At 39.0% G+C, this 17,964-nt stretch overlaps 1 protein-coding gene and 1 pseudogene across 1 annotated transcript; both read right to left on the reverse strand.

Moving 5' to 3' along the window:
• The window catches only part of LOC113498864, a 256,390-nt pseudogene that overhangs the window by 222,402 nt on the left and 16,024 nt on the right, over nucleotides 1-17,964 (reverse strand).
• LOC113498866 (glucose-6-phosphate exchanger SLC37A2) lies at nucleotides 381-17,964 on the reverse strand. The gene is made up of 13 exons (XM_026879018.1): nucleotides 17,628-17,964; nucleotides 11,883-12,052; nucleotides 11,094-11,174; nucleotides 9,845-9,978; nucleotides 8,896-9,028; nucleotides 7,928-8,085; nucleotides 7,363-7,443; nucleotides 6,579-6,623; nucleotides 6,171-6,360; nucleotides 4,868-5,016; nucleotides 3,794-3,995; nucleotides 3,089-3,197; nucleotides 381-2,656 (listed from the first exon to the last, which is right to left on the reverse strand). Exons 1-13 carry the CDS (start codon nucleotides 17,777-17,779, stop codon nucleotides 2,581-2,583), a joined length of 1,680 nt encoding a protein of 559 aa, XP_026734819.1. The 5' UTR covers nucleotides 17,780-17,964; the 3' UTR covers nucleotides 381-2,580.

The following is a 17,964-nucleotide window of genomic DNA, read 5'->3' on the forward strand; positions in this document are numbered from 1 at the left end:
CTGAATTCCATAACACAAGTGCTCTAGCAACTTACTTTGGGTTCAGAACAATGTATGTGATGTTGTCCGCATTTATTTATTTAGAGTAGAGAAGAAAAAAAGTGCTTTCACAGATTCTGTTAATGCTTATAAGGGTCAATTCTCACTGTAAGAGGAGCGGTCGGCGGCGTTGTGATAAGGCAAAATATATGTAGAAATTACTCTGTGGTAAAGAGTAGACTAGAATTTTTATTCTTTCAAAGCAGGATTATTGCTTTTGTGGAAGCAAGACGCGGATATGCGCAGTGCATTGCGCCATCTCGCTTTAACAAAATATCGCTTGTGTAACTTTAATTAACAAGAATAGTCTAATAGGATATTAAGTAAATAAAACTTCATTATAATTGGCAGTATCACATCGTATAATACATTATGTACAGACAAATAATTGTAAACATTTAAAATGCAGTAGTCATGAGACGTTTATAACAACTGTGTATGATTTATAACTTGTAGAATACTATACATTTATGCATAAGGATAGTCGACGCTCCATAGGTCTGTATCGTACACGTTGTTACAGTATTTTATAATCACATAGTCCGGTCAATTGAAACAGTCGAAGCTACATAAATTGGCATCAAGTTGAAAATCAGTGAGCTTGTTCGGAAAATGATAAAATTTGAAAGCGCCCCATCTTTTCCCAAAACAAATAATTTAAGATCAAAGGTCAAAAAGATGAGTTTTCAGCAAAATGGTAAGTTTTATTATAAAAATAACTCAGACAAAAATTGTATTGTAGATAATAAAATAATCTACAAAAATATGTATCAATACTTTTTTCCTACTAGCCACCATTTTTGAGATATTTTACATATTCATAACAACTTTACTGATTTTCAGTTTCATGAGAATGTGTGTACCTTCGCTCTCATTTTTACGTCTAGATTGATCAGACTAAGCTACGTCATTATAGTTTACAAAATCAAAAATAGTCACACCATCCAAAGATTTACAAAATAATTACGTCAATTTTGTATAAGAGTTCGTAAATTCGGATTACACACATATAATTATATTACTCTATGATTATAGCTTATTCTGACTTTTTATAGATAACGACATTGAGATAATTCATCGTATTACGAGGAAAGAAGACAAAACCAGGAAATAGGATTCGGCTGTATAGATTGAACCATTGCGTGAAACGAAATCAATAAAACTTATTCCTTGACGCTGATATATACGATTGCCTTCATAAAACTGACTTATTGTGTAATTTGTAATTTATGAGATATAAATAAATAGTTTTTAAATATAATATGTTTGTAACTATAACTGTTGAATCGGGTGTGATGATAGCAAGTGTAATAACAAATTTATAATTATTTTGACAGCTGTCAACGTCAAATTTTAGCGGGAATTTGAACAGGCTACGCAAAAAAGTCAAGATATAAGTTGAGTTATGATAAGTAAAATTCTATTTAATAATTTAAGTAGAATCAAAATAAATATCAAATTAACTAACTAAGCACCATTTGTAATATATTCACAAAGCAGTAAATTGACGGCATGGTAAGTTCATGAAAATTCCGTCAATTATTGAATATCATTGCATCTCTTTCTTTCCAAGACAATTAGAAAAGAATAGAAGGCATTTTGAAACTTTATGTTAAATATGAAATTTGTATTTAAATATACTCTGTCCTTTTCACAAGATTGTTTTTAGAAAGAGACAAATGTATTAGATGTTATTTTGTGAATGATATTTTTATTAAGCTAAAATATTTATTCTTAAACAAAAATAATACGAAAATAAAACTGAATTAATTGTACTAAAGGGTTGATATTCAAAGTTAGGAGATATATTTATAGACAGTCGTGGTTAAGTTTGTATAGACCTCAAAATAATATGTATTTTTACAAGTAGGGTTTATAATATTTTACAGAATTTGACTGATTTCAATAATATTTTATGTAAAGGGCAAGTTGTAAACCTAGGAAATAAGTAAGACGGATTCTCTACCAGGAAGTATTTAGGGTTGCCAACAAAAATAAACTACAAAAATATTGTCAAAATGCGTTTTCGACTGATTTTTAACTATAATTATTAAATATGTCTGGTTACGTTAACCACAGCCAATCGTAGTCAAAATTAACTCTTAAACAAACTTAACTTAACAGTTTTAATATTAGACAGAACATGGGCCAAAACGTTTGTGAACACCGTCCAACACAATACTGAGAGAAATGCAACTAAATGTTGGATCAAATGTTCGGCAAATGCTGTGGCCTATGTTTGTTACGTCATTATATAGAGTAGGTCAGCAAAGAAAACTATACAAAAATAGACCTTGACTTGACATGAAATAAAGGTGATTTTGTATGTATAGATAAAAAAAATGCTCGTCCACTGTATGAGAGGCCTGCAGTGGGACAGTTATAGGCTGGTGTTATTTACAGCTTAAGTAATGGCGCCCACCGTGGGGCAGCTCACAAGCGTGCTGATCAATTCCTATGTTTTGCTGACCATACTTTATAACTGTAGTCTATGTATCGCTGTCTCTCTCTTACTGGTAATAACGCTATATTTCATCTCGCTCATTCGATTCGTACTCGCGGTGGCGACGCTATTCTTCTTTCTTGTCGTATTTTTGCTAGTTCTGATCTTGCTATCCTGCATAACAAATAAATTTATTATTCATAAGTGGGACATTTCCATATACACGTTTAGTTCTAGGTATGAGTTTAACCTGGGTCCGGCCAAGCGCAGACAGGAAGGTTTCCGTTAAGTAATAGAATTCTTACAAGGTTAGATTGTTAGCTTGAGAAACGAAATTATAATAAGAATATGGTAGGCAGATACATGCTTTAATCATATCTACGTAAAGAACGGTGTCTTCAGAGTTCAGACTCTACTTGGGTTTGAAACTAGTCGGGCATTCCCGATAAATACGCGTGAGTAAAGCGTGCATCATTTAATATTTAATATTTTTATAAACATCACCGACGCAGAAAATATTCAAAAACTCATTGCTACATCAGAAATCTCCATCCTTCCGCAGCTAATAGACAACCTCCTTAACTTCAGCAGTCGGTTAACACGTACCTTAGCAACAGGAACAGCGCCATGAAGTTGCACCCGATGAGCATGTAGAAAACGTACGTCCACGAGTGGCTGGAGACCAGCCCGGCCAGCATCGGGCCTATCGCCGCTCCTGCTCACACATTACGAGGTTATATAGTGCTGTCTCATGCTACTGAGACTGTCACTTGTAAATGGATGCCTAGGGTATAAGGTAACGTTCTGCATTTTTTTATTAAAGAACGATTCTAGCCTTAAGGATTTTTATCCTTGGTGGGGGGGGGGGGGGTGGGTGTCACAAAGATTCAAGTCACATGACAATGAGGCCGAGACTCGGAACAAGCATTTGAAACACACAAAGTAAATGCTTGTCTTACGCGGGGATCGAACCCGTGGTACGTCACGCACCGTGATTGACATCAACCACTCAGCTTACGTAGTAACTATTTAGTAATTTGTGACTCAGGGTTAAATGATACCCCACCCTGAGCCCAGGGCTAGCTACAACCATGTACAGCATGGCGCTACAATGGCAACATTCATGCTGTCACCATTGTAGTGCTATGCTGTATTATTTAATGTCCTCACTGAAAATGCGTTCTACAGAAATAACTCTATTTCTCCGTCTCTCTGTCTCTCTCAACTATTTCTCCGTCTCTCTGTCTCTCTCAACTATTTCTCCGTCTCTCTATCTCTCTCGACTCACATACAACAGCTACTCCTACTCACCGACGCTGCCGGTCCCGTCGATGATGGCGGTGACAGTGGCGAGGGCCCGGCTGTTCCCCGCGAGACTCGCGTGCGTGCCCAGCTCCGCGCTCACGGCGGTCGTGATGAGCGCGTACGGGGCGTTCACTGTGAGCCCCGTCAGGAACAGCAGGGACAGGTTGGTGAGGTACGAGGTGCCGCCCCATGCTTGGTAGATGAATAACTGTCGGGGGTAAGGTATGATGTTGTTTTGATTACGAAAGTGTGGAAAAAAATCATATAAGTAGAAGAAAAAAATATAAAAAATTGATGGGACATATTGTTAGATATTTCAAGTTAAATCAATAAAATAGGATATTTGACAGTAGATAAAATATGTTTAATGTCTCAGAAAGATTTTCAAAAAAATATTGATCCTTTAGTCTTATGGGTTAGTCTTGTTAAATTTAGTCAATTACCCTATACCTACTAATATTATAAATGCGAAAGTAACTCTGTCTGTCTGTTACGCTTTCACGTCTAAGCCACTGAACTGATTTTAATGAAATTTGGTACAGATATAGAGTTGACCTTGAGAAAGAACATAGAATAATTTTTATCCCAGACTTTTCAGGCAATATGGCCCATAGATATATACCTTATAGACTAACATACATATAAATAATACAGTATTTGTTAGTAAATGGAGGATAGGAGGAGCTCGTGGCTGTGCTATAACCGCATAAGTGATTCGATCACAGGTTAAGCCATGACCATGACAGGACCATCTTTGTCATAACGAGCTCCTGCGTGTTTCGGAAGGCACATTAAATTGTGGGTCCCGGCTGTTATCCCTACATCTTTGTCAGACGTTACAGGTAGTCAGAAGCTTGAAAAGTCTGACTGCCAGTCTAACCAAGGGGTGTCGTGTTGCAAAGGTAACTGGGTTAAGGAGGTCAGATAGGCAGTCGCTCCTTGTAAAACACTGGTACTCAGCTGAAACCGGTTGGATTGGTAGCCGACCCCAACATAGTTGGGCAAAGGCTAGGCCGATGATGATATTTGTTAGTAAATAAAAACTTAGAAGTATATTAGTTAATATGTGTAGTGTCTCACCATGGGCGCGCAGAGCGTGTAGAAGAGCACGCAGACGAGCGCGGGGCTGGCGCTGCAGTCCGCCACCAGCCCCGCCAGCACCGCGCCCGCCGCGCCGCCCACGTCGAACACCGTGCTCAGCTCGCCCGACTGCCGGGCCGACAGGTCCGCTGGGGGCAGGACACGTGTATAGTCCGATGTGAGGATAGGTGTGATAGGGGGAGGAGGCACGCGTGTAGTACAGGCTGGTGTGATGGGGAGAGGTGGCACGCGTGTAGTACAGGCTGGTGTGATAGGGAGAGGTGGCACGCGTGTAGTACAGGCTGGTGTGATAGGGAGAGGTGGCACGCGTGTAGTACAGGCTGGTGTGATAGGGAGAGGTGGCACGCGTGTAGTACAGGCTGGTGTGATAGGGAGAGGTGGCACGCGTGTAGTACAGGCTGGTGTGATGGGGAGAGGTGGCACGCGTGTAGTACAGGCTGGTGTGATAGGGAGAGGTGGCACGCGTGTAGTACAGGCTGGTGTGATAGGGAGAGGTGGCACGCGTGTAGTACAGGCTGGTGTGATGGGGAGAGGTGGCACGCGTGTAGTACAGGCTGGTGTGATAGGGAGAGGTGGCACGCGTGTAGTACAGGCTGGTGTGATGGGGAGAGGTGGCACGCGTGTAGTACAGGCTGGTGTGATGGGGAGAGGTGGCACGCGTGTAGTACAGGCTGGTGTGATGGGGAGAGGTGGCACGCGTGTAGTACAGGCTGGTGTGATGGGGAGAGGTGGCACGCGTGTAGTACAGGCTGGTGTGATGGGGAGAGGTGGCACGCGTGTAGTACAGGCTGGTGTGATGGGGAGAGGTGGCACGCGTGTAGTACAGGCTGGTGTGATAGCGAGAGGCACACATAGTATACACTTGCGTGTAAGTAAATATGATAGGGTCTAGAGAAATGTCAAAAACTACAATTTGACGCGATAATATGTAGGTCTGTTGGGGGAAGATAGCACATATAGTACAGACTGACGGTCTGTTGATAGGTCTGTTGGGAATAGGAGAAATATGACCAACTACGATCTGACGCGAGAATAGGTGGGCAACGAGATAATACACATAGTACAGATAAATGTGATAGGGTCTAGAGACGCGTCAAAAACTACAGTCTAACGCGATATAGGTCAGTTGGGGAAACAGAAATATCACGTATTACATTCTGATTCATCACGTCTGACAATATAAATAATAGAAGAACACGTCAAATTCTTACAGTATAGACATAAAAGCTGTTATTTCGATTCTAAAGACGGATAATAGAAACAAAAACTTTAGAATACTTACCGGAGGTGTATCTGATATATGACGGCAGCCAGTACAGGAACGTGTAGCTGACCAGCTTCGCGAAGAACAGAGACAAGCTGAACTCCAGCACGCCGGGGATGGCGAGCGCGCGAGACAGGGACACCGCACTGCCGCGCTCTCGCTCCCTCTCGCCGCGGAGGAGGGATGTGCGCTCTGTCGCCTCTTCCGGCTAGGGGAGGGGGGGGGGAAGATGACAATATATATAAAGCTTATTGTCACCTGTACTCGTCTCACCAGTAACATTTAAGTAACTAGTATGGACGATGAGAACATGAACTAAGAACTTATGAGTCAACCAAGAAGGTTCTAATTAAGCTTGCACCATATACAGACTTGTGAAATAAAAGCTTTTCAAAAAGGTTCTATAATAATAATGACGTCACTTACATGAGGCAAGTTCGCGGAGTGTCGGTTCGGGCGCAAACTCGCCGACTGCAACACACAAACTCACGCGTTAGTTTTATATAAAGAGTTGAGCGATGTGAAATTTGTTCGTATAATAAAAGCCGCGTTTAATTTAAAGTCAAATAAATTAAAGTTGATTAAAAACTTATCATTTGAATTAGCTTTAAAAAGCGCTCAATACAATTCAATTACGTTTAGGTGTGACTAAAAAAACTGTCTAGTTGAGCTTAGCAACCAATGACGCCGTCTCGTGATCGCGGCAACCATGTGTAGGTATATTCTTGGTTTCAGCCTAAGTATCTTATGTAATAATTTGAAATACCTACGAGGGGCAGGTACTATTGTCTTCTATTCTTTGTGTAATATCTATGTCAATGTCTGCGTGTAATTTATCAATAACCTGTATCAATTTACAACTATAAAAGTTTGACGCTAGATGGCATTGTGTTAAAAATTGTTGACTATTTACAAAAATAAGAAAATGACAGAGCGACTATCTAATAGGACAAAACACATCACAAAACTGTTTTCTTTTTGTATATATTATATAACAAGGTGAAAAAGTTAAAACAACAAGATTTCCGCGATATCCACTTTTCGAGCCACCTCGAGGAACGAAAAATTACAGAACTCTGCGATATCGACTATTCCTTGTTTATTTTCGTTATAAATGTTTCCGTACTTTGTTATTAGCTGTAAGTTTTCCTAACATAATAGTGTATTCTGCGTGTTACCCGACACTATAGTAGCCCCTGTACACAGTTACCTGGTCTCCAACGATGACTGACGACGTGTCTTCCTCGTCCGGCTCATCCTCTTCGTCCGACTTGCTCGGCTGGCGCGTCGGCTGAAACAACAGAGATTAGATATTTTACTAGCTTTTCGCCCGCGACTACGCCCGCGTCGAGGTCGGTTATACCGCGTTTCCAAGAGAACTCTTCAAAAGTCCGGGTTAAAAACTATCCTATGTTCTTTCTCAAGGTCAACTCTATCTCTGTACCAAATTTCATTAAAATCAGTTTAGTGGTTTAGACGTGAAAGCGTAACAGACAGACATACAGACTTACTTTCGCATTTATAATATTAGTAGGGATGAATATATTTAGAAATATATAAGTAAGTTTATCAGTTGTCTGGTTACCATAACTCAAGCTCTGCTTAGCTTGGGATCAGATAACCGTGAGTGAGTTGTTCTAGGATATTATTATATTATATTAAAGATTTTCGTCATCCCCGTTTTTACAGTTAAAGTACGTTTGATCCTTGGCCGTTATTGCCTCAGCCTAGTCTAGACCCGGAGGTCTGTCCCACCTGTCCCACCGCCTACTCACCGAGGTCCTGTCGCTGACGGCGGCCGCGAGTCCGACTTGCCGCGGCTCGGGCGCGAGGAACAGCCACACGGCGCCGCCCACCACGCCCATCACCAGACCCGGGTACATGAAGGACAGAGCCCAGTCCGAGTCCACGTACTCAGCGGCCATTATTGTACCTGTAGGGCCGAAAATAGTCTGAATATAGGGGAGGTCAGTGCCGTATTATCCATAAGGCACTTTTAGGCCAGTGCCTAGGGGCCCAGCACTCCCGATGAAATAAAAAGAAAATATGAAACCACGGTAGAAGCCCACATTATTGATACTATGCATCTTAAAAAGAGCTCGATAATTTTTTCACTGAATGAAAATAACTTGACCAAGGGGGCCCCCACTCCTTTCTTGCCTCGAGGCCTCGGGGCCCCTGGGCTCCTAGATCCGGCCCTGGGGAGGTCTTAAAAAAGAACTTTTTAAAACTTATTAGAAGTTGAAAAAGTAGAAGTAAGAAATTTTTATATCATCAACAATCTGTCGTTCGGAAACAAATTTCATTCCTACATGTATATTTGTAGTGAACTCTCCGCAGCGGTATTGCGTATCCAGCAAACGCAAAGAGATAGAATAACGTAAGCAACTATGGTATCAAGATGAATGTTCGTTTTAGGTATTTTCATAGACGAACATATTGGGTATTTGCACAAATAATCTATACTAATATATAAAGCTGAAGAGTTTGTTTGTTACGCGCTAATCTCAGGAACTACTGGTTCGAATTGAAAAAATATTTTTGTGTTGAATAGACCATTTATCGAGGAAGGCTAGGAGCGAAGATACAATGGAAAATGTGGAAAAAGCGGGGAAAATTATTCATATTTGAAGGCTTTCGTTGCGTGCGCTGCGAAAACGGTTTAAGATCTCTTAAACCGTTTTTAAGACGAAGTCGCGGGAAACAGCTAGTTGTAAATAAAATGTTTTTACTCGCAACTTACCTAAAATGTTTCCTAACGAAGTGTGTGAATTCCATATGCCGAAGATAAGTCCTTTCTTGCTGTTCCCGAACCACTTGCCCACGATGGCCACGGTGCCGGGCCAGCCTGTTGTCTGAGCTATGCCCGCGCCGGCCTGAGTGTGCAAAATGGTTAGTTAATTGGGAGGATGCCCAGCAGTGGTCATGTAAATGGTTGGATGGTTGCCCAGCAGTAGATGTGGGATTGTTAAATTATTAGCCATTGTTCAGCAGAAGGCACGAGAGAACTTTAGTCAACTGTTTCCATGGAAAGAAGTAACCGGAGATTCTTTAAATTTAGTGTTTTACCGGCCACCGCGTTTTTAATATTGTGTCTTTGGAGTAAGACACATTTCTTTTGGACAATATGTCTAGAAATAATTATCCATCTATATGTATATATGAACATAGAAAACAGCCGCAAATAAGTTAATTCTATGGCAATTTAACTTCGCAATGTTGAGTAATTTACTGCTCTCAATTATAACATACCATCTGTTAACATGTATGCAAAAACAAATGCGGACAACATCACATACATTGTTCTGAATCCAACGTAAGTTGCTAAAGCACTTGTGTTATGGAATTCAGATACAACGAAGGTACCACAAACACCCAGACCCGAGACAATGTAGAAATGTGAATTTATATTGTCCCGACCGGTGATCGAACCCGGGACCTCAGAGTTAGCGACACCTTGAAACCGGTACGGCACTCGACCGTGGAGGTCGTCACGACTCACGTGTTTGTTTCTATACTATGGTAAAATAAAGTATTTAGTCATAATTTTCTTAAAAAAAAAAGATTCTATCTTTTAATTATTTTAAACTGCATTTCACTTTTTTTTTCTTTTTATTTACGGGGTTTTTTCTGAATAGCCATCAATCTTCTACAGTATAAACAGCTCGGTTACCATGGCAACCGATACCAACCTGCACCAACAGATAGTATGATATGTTGTGTATCCCGTACGTCCGGCCCAAGCCGAACAGGTAGCAGAATATAGCCGAGGCCAGCATCCCGAAGGATAGGAAGTAGCGGAGATCAACGCGCTCGGCGACCATGCCTGGGGATACATTCAAATCTATACTAATATATAAAGCTGAAGAGTTTGTTTGTTTGTTTGAACGCGCTAATCTCAGGAACTACTGGTTCAAATTGAAAAATTATTTTGTGTTGAATAGACCATTCATCGAGGAAGGCTTTAGGCTAAATAACATCACGCTGCGATTAATGGGAGCGAAGGTACAATGGAAAATATGAAAAAACGGGCAGGTATAAATCATAACTTATATCTTCTAGCCACGCGGAAGAAGTCGCGGGCAACAGCTAATTAGATATATAAGTCCTAGTTAGTAGTGAATTCGATCTCACAGTGATCAAACCATATGGTACCGCGTCATAATTATTCCGATAATGCTCGCTCATTATGGATGCAAGCTGAACCAATAGTCGGCCATTACGGAGGTCGATGAGTAAACACAAACTAAATTAAATAATTCAATTCAATTAGCATTCGCAAGTTAAGAATTATGTAAATTGAATATTTGAGTTTAAAACCATCTTTGTTAAAGGTGTATTGATAACAAAACTACGTATTTCAGTTTCATTTTAATTAAAATAAATAAGTAATGCAAAGGCAGAATACGAAAAGAAAATAAGTGAAATTTTACTTCAGTTATAGAGCGAGATAGTACTATACAGGTCATATAGTGGCGTCTCTCTTTCACAACTGCAATAATATGCGTTTAAGAGGTACTGGTAGACTCTTAGACCAGACATAACGATGTTGTTACGTCACCTAAACTTTAAAGCAGTTTATCTTTGACAAATATCTAACTTAGGGACTAAATAGAATTTTACTTTTTCCCAAGTTTTAATTTTATACACTCACTTTCTTGCCTTTGTCGTTCCGGTTGGATTTTTGCAAATCAATTTTGAGGCACTTCCCGATAAGCTAGCAGACTGAAGTTTTCAGGGTAGATTCAAACCCGATGACAATCCAATTTACTACTATAGAAGGCTGTACCGATTTTGACAAAAAAATAATGCAGTGACATACGTGGGTATTTAGATTTTTTGAATCTATTAAGAATTATACCCAGTCTTGTGTCTACCCTATTGCCCCAATGTATAATACCTTGGCCATCAGCAAACCAGCTTCGAATATTTGAACCTTACCTGAGACAAACATAGCGCCGGCGTATGAGAAGAGGAACGCGGAGTCGAGCGCGCCGAGCAGAGCGTTAGCGTCTGTCGTGTCTGTGGATAAAACATAACCATGAGTGTCCTGCTCATGTCCTGATATGCCCTGCTTTTGGTCACCATAAATGAAATGAAATAAAATGGGAACACTGGAGAACCAAGCCCGTTACTGCTACACCCCTGATGCTAACTCCTACTACACCCCTCTACATGAGTAAAGGGCAGGGCATATGGTTTCGTTGCAAGTAAATGCATATCTATACTAATATTTATGTATTATAAAGCTGAAGAGTTTATTTGAACTAGTAAACCTAACATAGTTCGGAAAAGACTAGGATGATGATGAAAGATTTATTATTAAATGATGAATTCTAGTATTTTCCTAACTATGATAGATTTGGTGGCGACTTACAGTCTAACCGGATTCAGCTAAGTACCAGTGTTTTACAAGGAGCGACTGCCTATCTGACCTCCTCGACCCAGTTACAGACAGATTATCGGACAGGTTATCAAACTTTCTAATCTCAGACTAACCATAACGACTGTCAAAGATGTATGAATAACAGACGGGAGGCAAAATTTAACGTGCCTTCCAAAATACGGAGGAAGGAAGCGTCAAGCGTGGCTCACCTGTGATCGATTCACTTTTGAGGTTATAGCTTAGACAGTCCTTGTAAAAGACTGGTACTTAGCTGATTCCGGTTAGACTGGAAGCCGACCCCAACATAGTTGGGGAAAGGCTAGGATGATGATAGTAATACTGACTGAAGGGCGCCCAGTTACACCACTGGTCGTCGCTGGGGTCGGTGCCGGGGGGCGGCGTCAGCGCCGAGCAGTTCTGGTGCAGCACACTCTTCACCACGGAGATGGGCTTGCGCGTCAGGTGGTACGTCATGTACGTGAAGAACGTGAGGACGAGGACCGATGCCTGGTGCCTGCGGAAGTGAGGAGGATATATGAAAAAGGTTTAATGTACAGTAAAAGAACTATATTTTATAACTAATCATTAAATGATGTAACGGTATACTCACGCGTATTTATCGGGGTAGCCCGGTGAGCAGACGCGGTAAGGTTGCGAGTCGATCCCGCGACCCCAACGCGTCGGCTCATGATTAAGGACTCCGGTTGTAGTAAACCGTTACGTCATTTAATAATGAATAATTCTCACGACAGTTACTATAAAAATGTATATTAATAATCATTTGGACAAATCAACGGTCAACCTACTATTGTTTCCTTCGACTCCCACATTAAGGAATTTAATCCTTGTGTCGCGGGGGGTTTCACGAACATTCAAGACACATGCACAGACATTCAGACTCAGGACAAGCATTCGTAGATCACACAAACGCTTGTCCTACGCGAGGATCGAACCCGCGAGACGTCGCGCACTATATCGAGTTCCACTGCTGGACATAAACCTCCCTCAAGCAAACAGGTATACACTAACTTTATGAGATAGGAAATACTGAACACTTTTATATTTTAGTAAGTAATATTCTCTTGAAGAGAAAGTGGGAGGCGTTTGTCCAACAGCAGGATCTAAAACAGACTTTTATGGAAGAAAATACTCAATAATATCTAAAGTGAATAAGTTGTTGGATTACCCTCATCTACGCTTTTAAATAAAGTAATAACCGGGTACTAATATAGTGATCTTTATTAAAAAATCTTCTCTTTGTTTAACCAGAATTAATTAAATACTGTTTTATATATTATATTATATCTGCGATGAATGAAAATGTAGGTATATCGAATATCTGGCGTAAGTTAATGCGATAGCAAGGTCATAGACACCATTTGTTTTTATCTGCAACTTGCAACTAATTGGTCTATGATTACACGGCCAATTATACAATGTTTATATTATTAATTAATTAATATTACAGTGTTAAGTTGCACTTGCTAAATGCATAAAGATAAAGAGTTATGAGATATTAATAACAATCTTATTATATCCGGTTGACCGGGATAGAGTATGCTGTTTTAATCCATGTTTTAAACTATCTGTATTTCATGTAAATCTGTTAAGCAGTTTTTAAGAAAAAAAAAAATATGCAGTTGTTAAAAGAGAAATGTTTTGACGTATCTATCTGTCTGTGATCGCTTAGCTCTCGAACGGCTTGAGCGATTTCAATTTAGGTTTTTTTAAGATATAGAAAGGTGAGTTATGTGCGAGTGTAGCATAGCTTTTGCATAACAGCTCCTGAACAGATTGAGCTATGTGCAGGTTTCCTTAGACATAATTCTTCTTTGATGCCGAAGTAAATTGAAATGACTCGATCCTTTCGGGAGCTATGATGCCACAGACAGACTGAAATTCCGAGTCTGAACCTAAGCAAAGCTTGTATTACAAGTACTTGTACTTTACAGACTTAAAAAAAAATAAGTTTCTTCATACATCATTTTTTATTCTATATTTTCCGGATCTCCGTTATATTTTCCGTAACACTAATTAATTACACTCGGATTGTTTTTTCACGATCCCTACTAATATTATAAATGCGAAAGTAACTCTGTCTGTCTGTTACGCTTTCACGTCTAAACCACTGAACTGATTTTAATGAAATTAGTTACAGAGATAGAGTTGACCTTGAGAAAGAACATAGGATAGTTTTTATCCCGGACTTTTGAAGAGTTCTCTTGGAAACGCGGTATAACCGACCGCGACGCGGGCGAAGCCGCGGGCGAAAAGCTAGTGTTAATATAAACATAATTAAAGTAATAAATATTTTTTACCCGACTATAAAGCATTGTGTTTTCTTAGTTTTTCTTATATTTTCAAGTAATTAACTTGATTAATGGGCTATAGATACAAATCACATGTTTTGTTTAACATAATTAGTCTTAATTATTTATATTACCCAGAAAACGATGCAAATTGAATAATAGTTGCAATTAAATGCAAATAATGCGGTGAATTAATTTAAATCTCATGACAGGATTTGAAAATTCGACTCTTACTTATAACTGCCAGTCGGTTAACCAACTAAGCTATCGTGATGACTGAACAAAAAATTGAATTTTTTCGTCTTATGGCGGATATGAGAGTCTTTTCTATCCTTTTTTAAACGACTCCCGCACTAAAGAATTTAATCCTTGTGTCGCATCGGTTTCACAAAAATTCAAGTCACATGCACAAATACACCCAGACTCAAGACAAACATGATGTAAATATATTATATTGAACCAAAATGTCCATGTTATTGCTGGGGGTTATTTTTTTCATTTTTTGTTTCGTTTGAGTTTTTTGTTAACCTTACACTCTTAAACGGCTAGATCAATTTTGATAACATTAGTTATAGATATAAGTAGCTGGTACTCAGGTTTACAATATAGGCTACTTGTACCCTCGAAGCGAGAGGTATATTGGGTCAGCTATCGAAAACACTGGATACCGTCGTGATGTCATATACGTATTGTACCCACATTTTATCAAATGCGAGAGAAAATAATTTCTGTATCATATTTCAATGATAAATTAAATGACGTCATCATACGACTAATATTCCGCTCATCTTTAGTTATTGAGGTCGATGACAACAATTATCAATTACAATGCAATTCTGAGAATATTTCAGTCACTCTATACTGCTTAAACGTATTTAGATTAGGTGTCTATCAAATTAAATTTATAATAGATTCATTATGGCACAAGTATCTATAGATGAAATATAAGCAGGCATTGTCTGCTACGCGTTTAATGCTAAACCGCTGAATTGAATTTGATGAAACTTTGTAAGGTTTAAGCTAAGCTTAAGTTTCGAGAAATAGTCCAAATTTTACTCGACTGGTCTTGAAGGAGGGTTTAAAACGTACGTAGGGAAACATCTGTAGCTGCACTGATAGCCAAGTGGAGGAAGTGACGGTACGCTAACAGTGCGCGACGTGTCGCGGCTTCGATCCCCGCGTAGGACAAGTGTTTGCGTGATTTACGAATACTTGTCTCGAGTCTGGGTGTCTTTGTTCATGTAACTTTGAATGTTTGTGAAATCTCCCACGACACAAGGATTATTTTTTTTGAGTGCGGGCGTAGTTTAAAAAATGTGGTGTAATGATCTCAAATACGCGGGGCGCACGTGATAGCGAGGTTTGGAAGAGAAAGGGGGAGGCCAAGCAGAGGGATCTAAAATCGGCAACATAAAAACAAAGTTGAAATGAAGAGGCGAATCTACAGATGGCAACTAATATTAAACCCATTTAACCAGAAATAATGATAAAACAACAGTTATCCTGTACACGAAATCATTTACAACATAATGCGATGGAATATTCATGTATCTATAGATAACATATTTATTAAAGATTATATCATCCAAGATAATAATTATAATAAATTAGCACCCTAACATGCTTGGATAATGTGATAATCATCTGCGTATCGTATGGTTGATGTACAACCTGGTGTCAGAGTGTACCTGCCCGTAGTCCTCTGACGTGACGCAACAGGGAGTGATATGAAGATTCGAGTGACGTTATTGCGACGCACGCTATTTCGAAAAATATTCAGTGTCGTACGCTAGTTCGAAAGTACATTAAGTCGAAAACCGCTGTAGCGAATGACGTACCCAATAGCGACACACGCTATTTCGAAAAAAAAATAAGATTGGTACGCCAGTTCAGGCGAAAACGTCAAAAATGTCTTTGTATCGAAATCATTTGTTTCGCAACAACGGATTTCGATACGAAGACATAGCACATTCCCATCTGAATTTGTCTGGGGATTTTATAGTAGAAAAATATAAAAGGTTCATGAATTAATTGATGCGTGCTGGGTGCGAAGCTGCGATCCTTGACTGCACGGATAGCCGAGTGGTTGAGGTCACCACGCCAAACCCACAGAACGCGTCGTGTCGCGAGTTTGATCAATGTAGGACAAGCATTTGTGTGATCTACCAGACTGAGTCTATTTTGTGCATGTGACTTGAATGTTTGTGAAATCCCCCGCGACGCAATGATTAAACACCGTGATGCGGGTTCGATACCCGCACAACAATATTTTGTGTATGACTAAGTGATTCTTTTTTTCCGGCCTTACAGACAAACGTTTATTTTCTTTGGGCAAAAAAGGATATTAGTTATGGGACAATAGATGGAAACACATAAAATTATATTCTTTATATCGAAAATGGTTATTTCAGAAACGCTCAAGTGGAGGGTTGGATGTTCAAACAAATTAGGTATTCTTTTATTTAATTAGACTAAGATAACGCCTACGATTTTTACATTTCTTCTGGTACTTCATAGAGAACTTGTAATGAGTAGACAAACTATCGTTATAAGGGGTGAGAGTGGGCTCTCTACAGTTTACACCCATCCTTAAAAGGGGTCCTATAGGACAAAGGCCAGAGGAAGACATCAGAGTTAACCCCACGCCGTGATCTCGGCATGGGCTGAGGTTAATAGCATTTTCCAGGGGAGAATAACCTTTTCAACATATTATTCTTACTGGAGTGACCGTCTGCTCGGACTTCAGTTTACAGTGCACTGTGATTCCTATTTTCATGGGAATTCTGGGATAAAATGTATTACACCCCCATAAAATCAAAAACCTACATATATTACTTTAAACAGACATTATTTATGCCAAATTTCAAAGCCATAGGCTATTACATTACAAGAAATTGAGTATTTTTCGCTTGAAAGCGAGACACAAGATACTTTCGCTTTTATAATATTTGTATAGGTTGGATGTCCTTAAATACATTTCTAATCAAGTATTTATGCGTGTATATCAACACCAGTCAATTATAAATGGTGTTTATAGCTGCGAACGCTGCGACGTTATGCATCAGTGGATGTTTTGACCTTGGTAATACTATTCACAATACCGATAAGGCTAACACTACACGCTAATCATGAATTAACAGATTAATTTCATGCAACTTGTGAAACTTGGATGTTTATTATATGGTATTTCATCGGGATTCCATTACAATATCTCATAGCTAGCTAGGATGCTAATGAACCAATTAAATCACTGCATTTAAATTTATTTTTAAACTATTCCCACAGTAAGGATTTAAATCCTTGTGTTGCAAGTGACACTTGGAGTCTTAATACATTGGTGATTAAAATCATCATTACGATGGTACCTAGTGTATAAGTTTTTTTTTTCACCTTAGATATGTAAGCCTTAGAAATAATGAAATAGGTTTTATTTCAATCTACTCTTAATGAAATACTAAGTGATGATGTAGGAACTGGTATTTTAAAAGATAATTTAGCTAACTTAAAAACTTCAATATAAATAAGATATTTATCAAAGTCTATTTTACTTAGTAAACATAACCAGCCTTATAAAATCAACAGGTAGGTTCACCGAAAATAATCAGAAGGAAATAAAAATACAAAGAGATCCTTATCTAATTAATTAAAAGCGATTGTTATCGCGAAAATACCTAAATTATACGGAATGCAAACGATTTTGTATAACCTAGCTATTCGTTTTTTTTTTTATATAAAAGGGAACAAGGCCAAGGTGTACAGCATACAGCCTTAATTACTCACCATCTTAGGCGGTTGATTTGCAGCCGCGGGCAGCAGTACGAACTTAGTTTTTGTATAAACTGCAGTCCAATAGGAGCATCCCTGCTAACGCCACTCATTCTCCAGTATTTTCTTTTAAATGTCCTAGTAAATAAATCTGCCACGATCTTCATTCACGCCCTTTTACCACACGCATTGTTTTAAAAACACATCTTTTGTTTACATCTAAAGATTCGTTACGCCAACGTCGAGCACGATTCTAAGTCTATTTATTTAATTTTTACACCAATTCAATACACAAATTTAATTAATTAGATGTTATTGGTTACGTACTTAACAATATTAGATTTTGTTTCAA

The sequence above is a fragment of the Trichoplusia ni genome, chromosome 11 (genome assembly GCF_003590095.1).
Source record: "Trichoplusia ni isolate ovarian cell line Hi5 chromosome 11, tn1, whole genome shotgun sequence".
Lineage (NCBI taxonomy): Eukaryota > Metazoa > Arthropoda > Insecta > Lepidoptera > Noctuidae > Trichoplusia > Trichoplusia ni.

What these genes read in the sequence shown, in the direction of transcription:
- LOC113498866 (XM_026879018.1), bottom strand. Translation starts at nt 17,779, where the DNA reads ATGAAGATCGTGGCAGATTTATTTACTAGGACATTTAAAAGAAAATAC. An exon ending in CAAATCAACCGCCTAAGATG is followed by an intron (nt 12,053 to 17,627) that starts GTGAGTAATTAA and finishes TCACTTCCGCAG; the next exon opens with GCACCAGGCATCGGTCCTCG. An exon ending in CGGCGCTATGTTTGTCTCAG is followed by an intron (nt 9,979 to 11,093) that starts GTAAGGTTCAAA and finishes ATGTATCCCCAG; the next exon opens with GCATGGTCGCCGAGCGCGTT.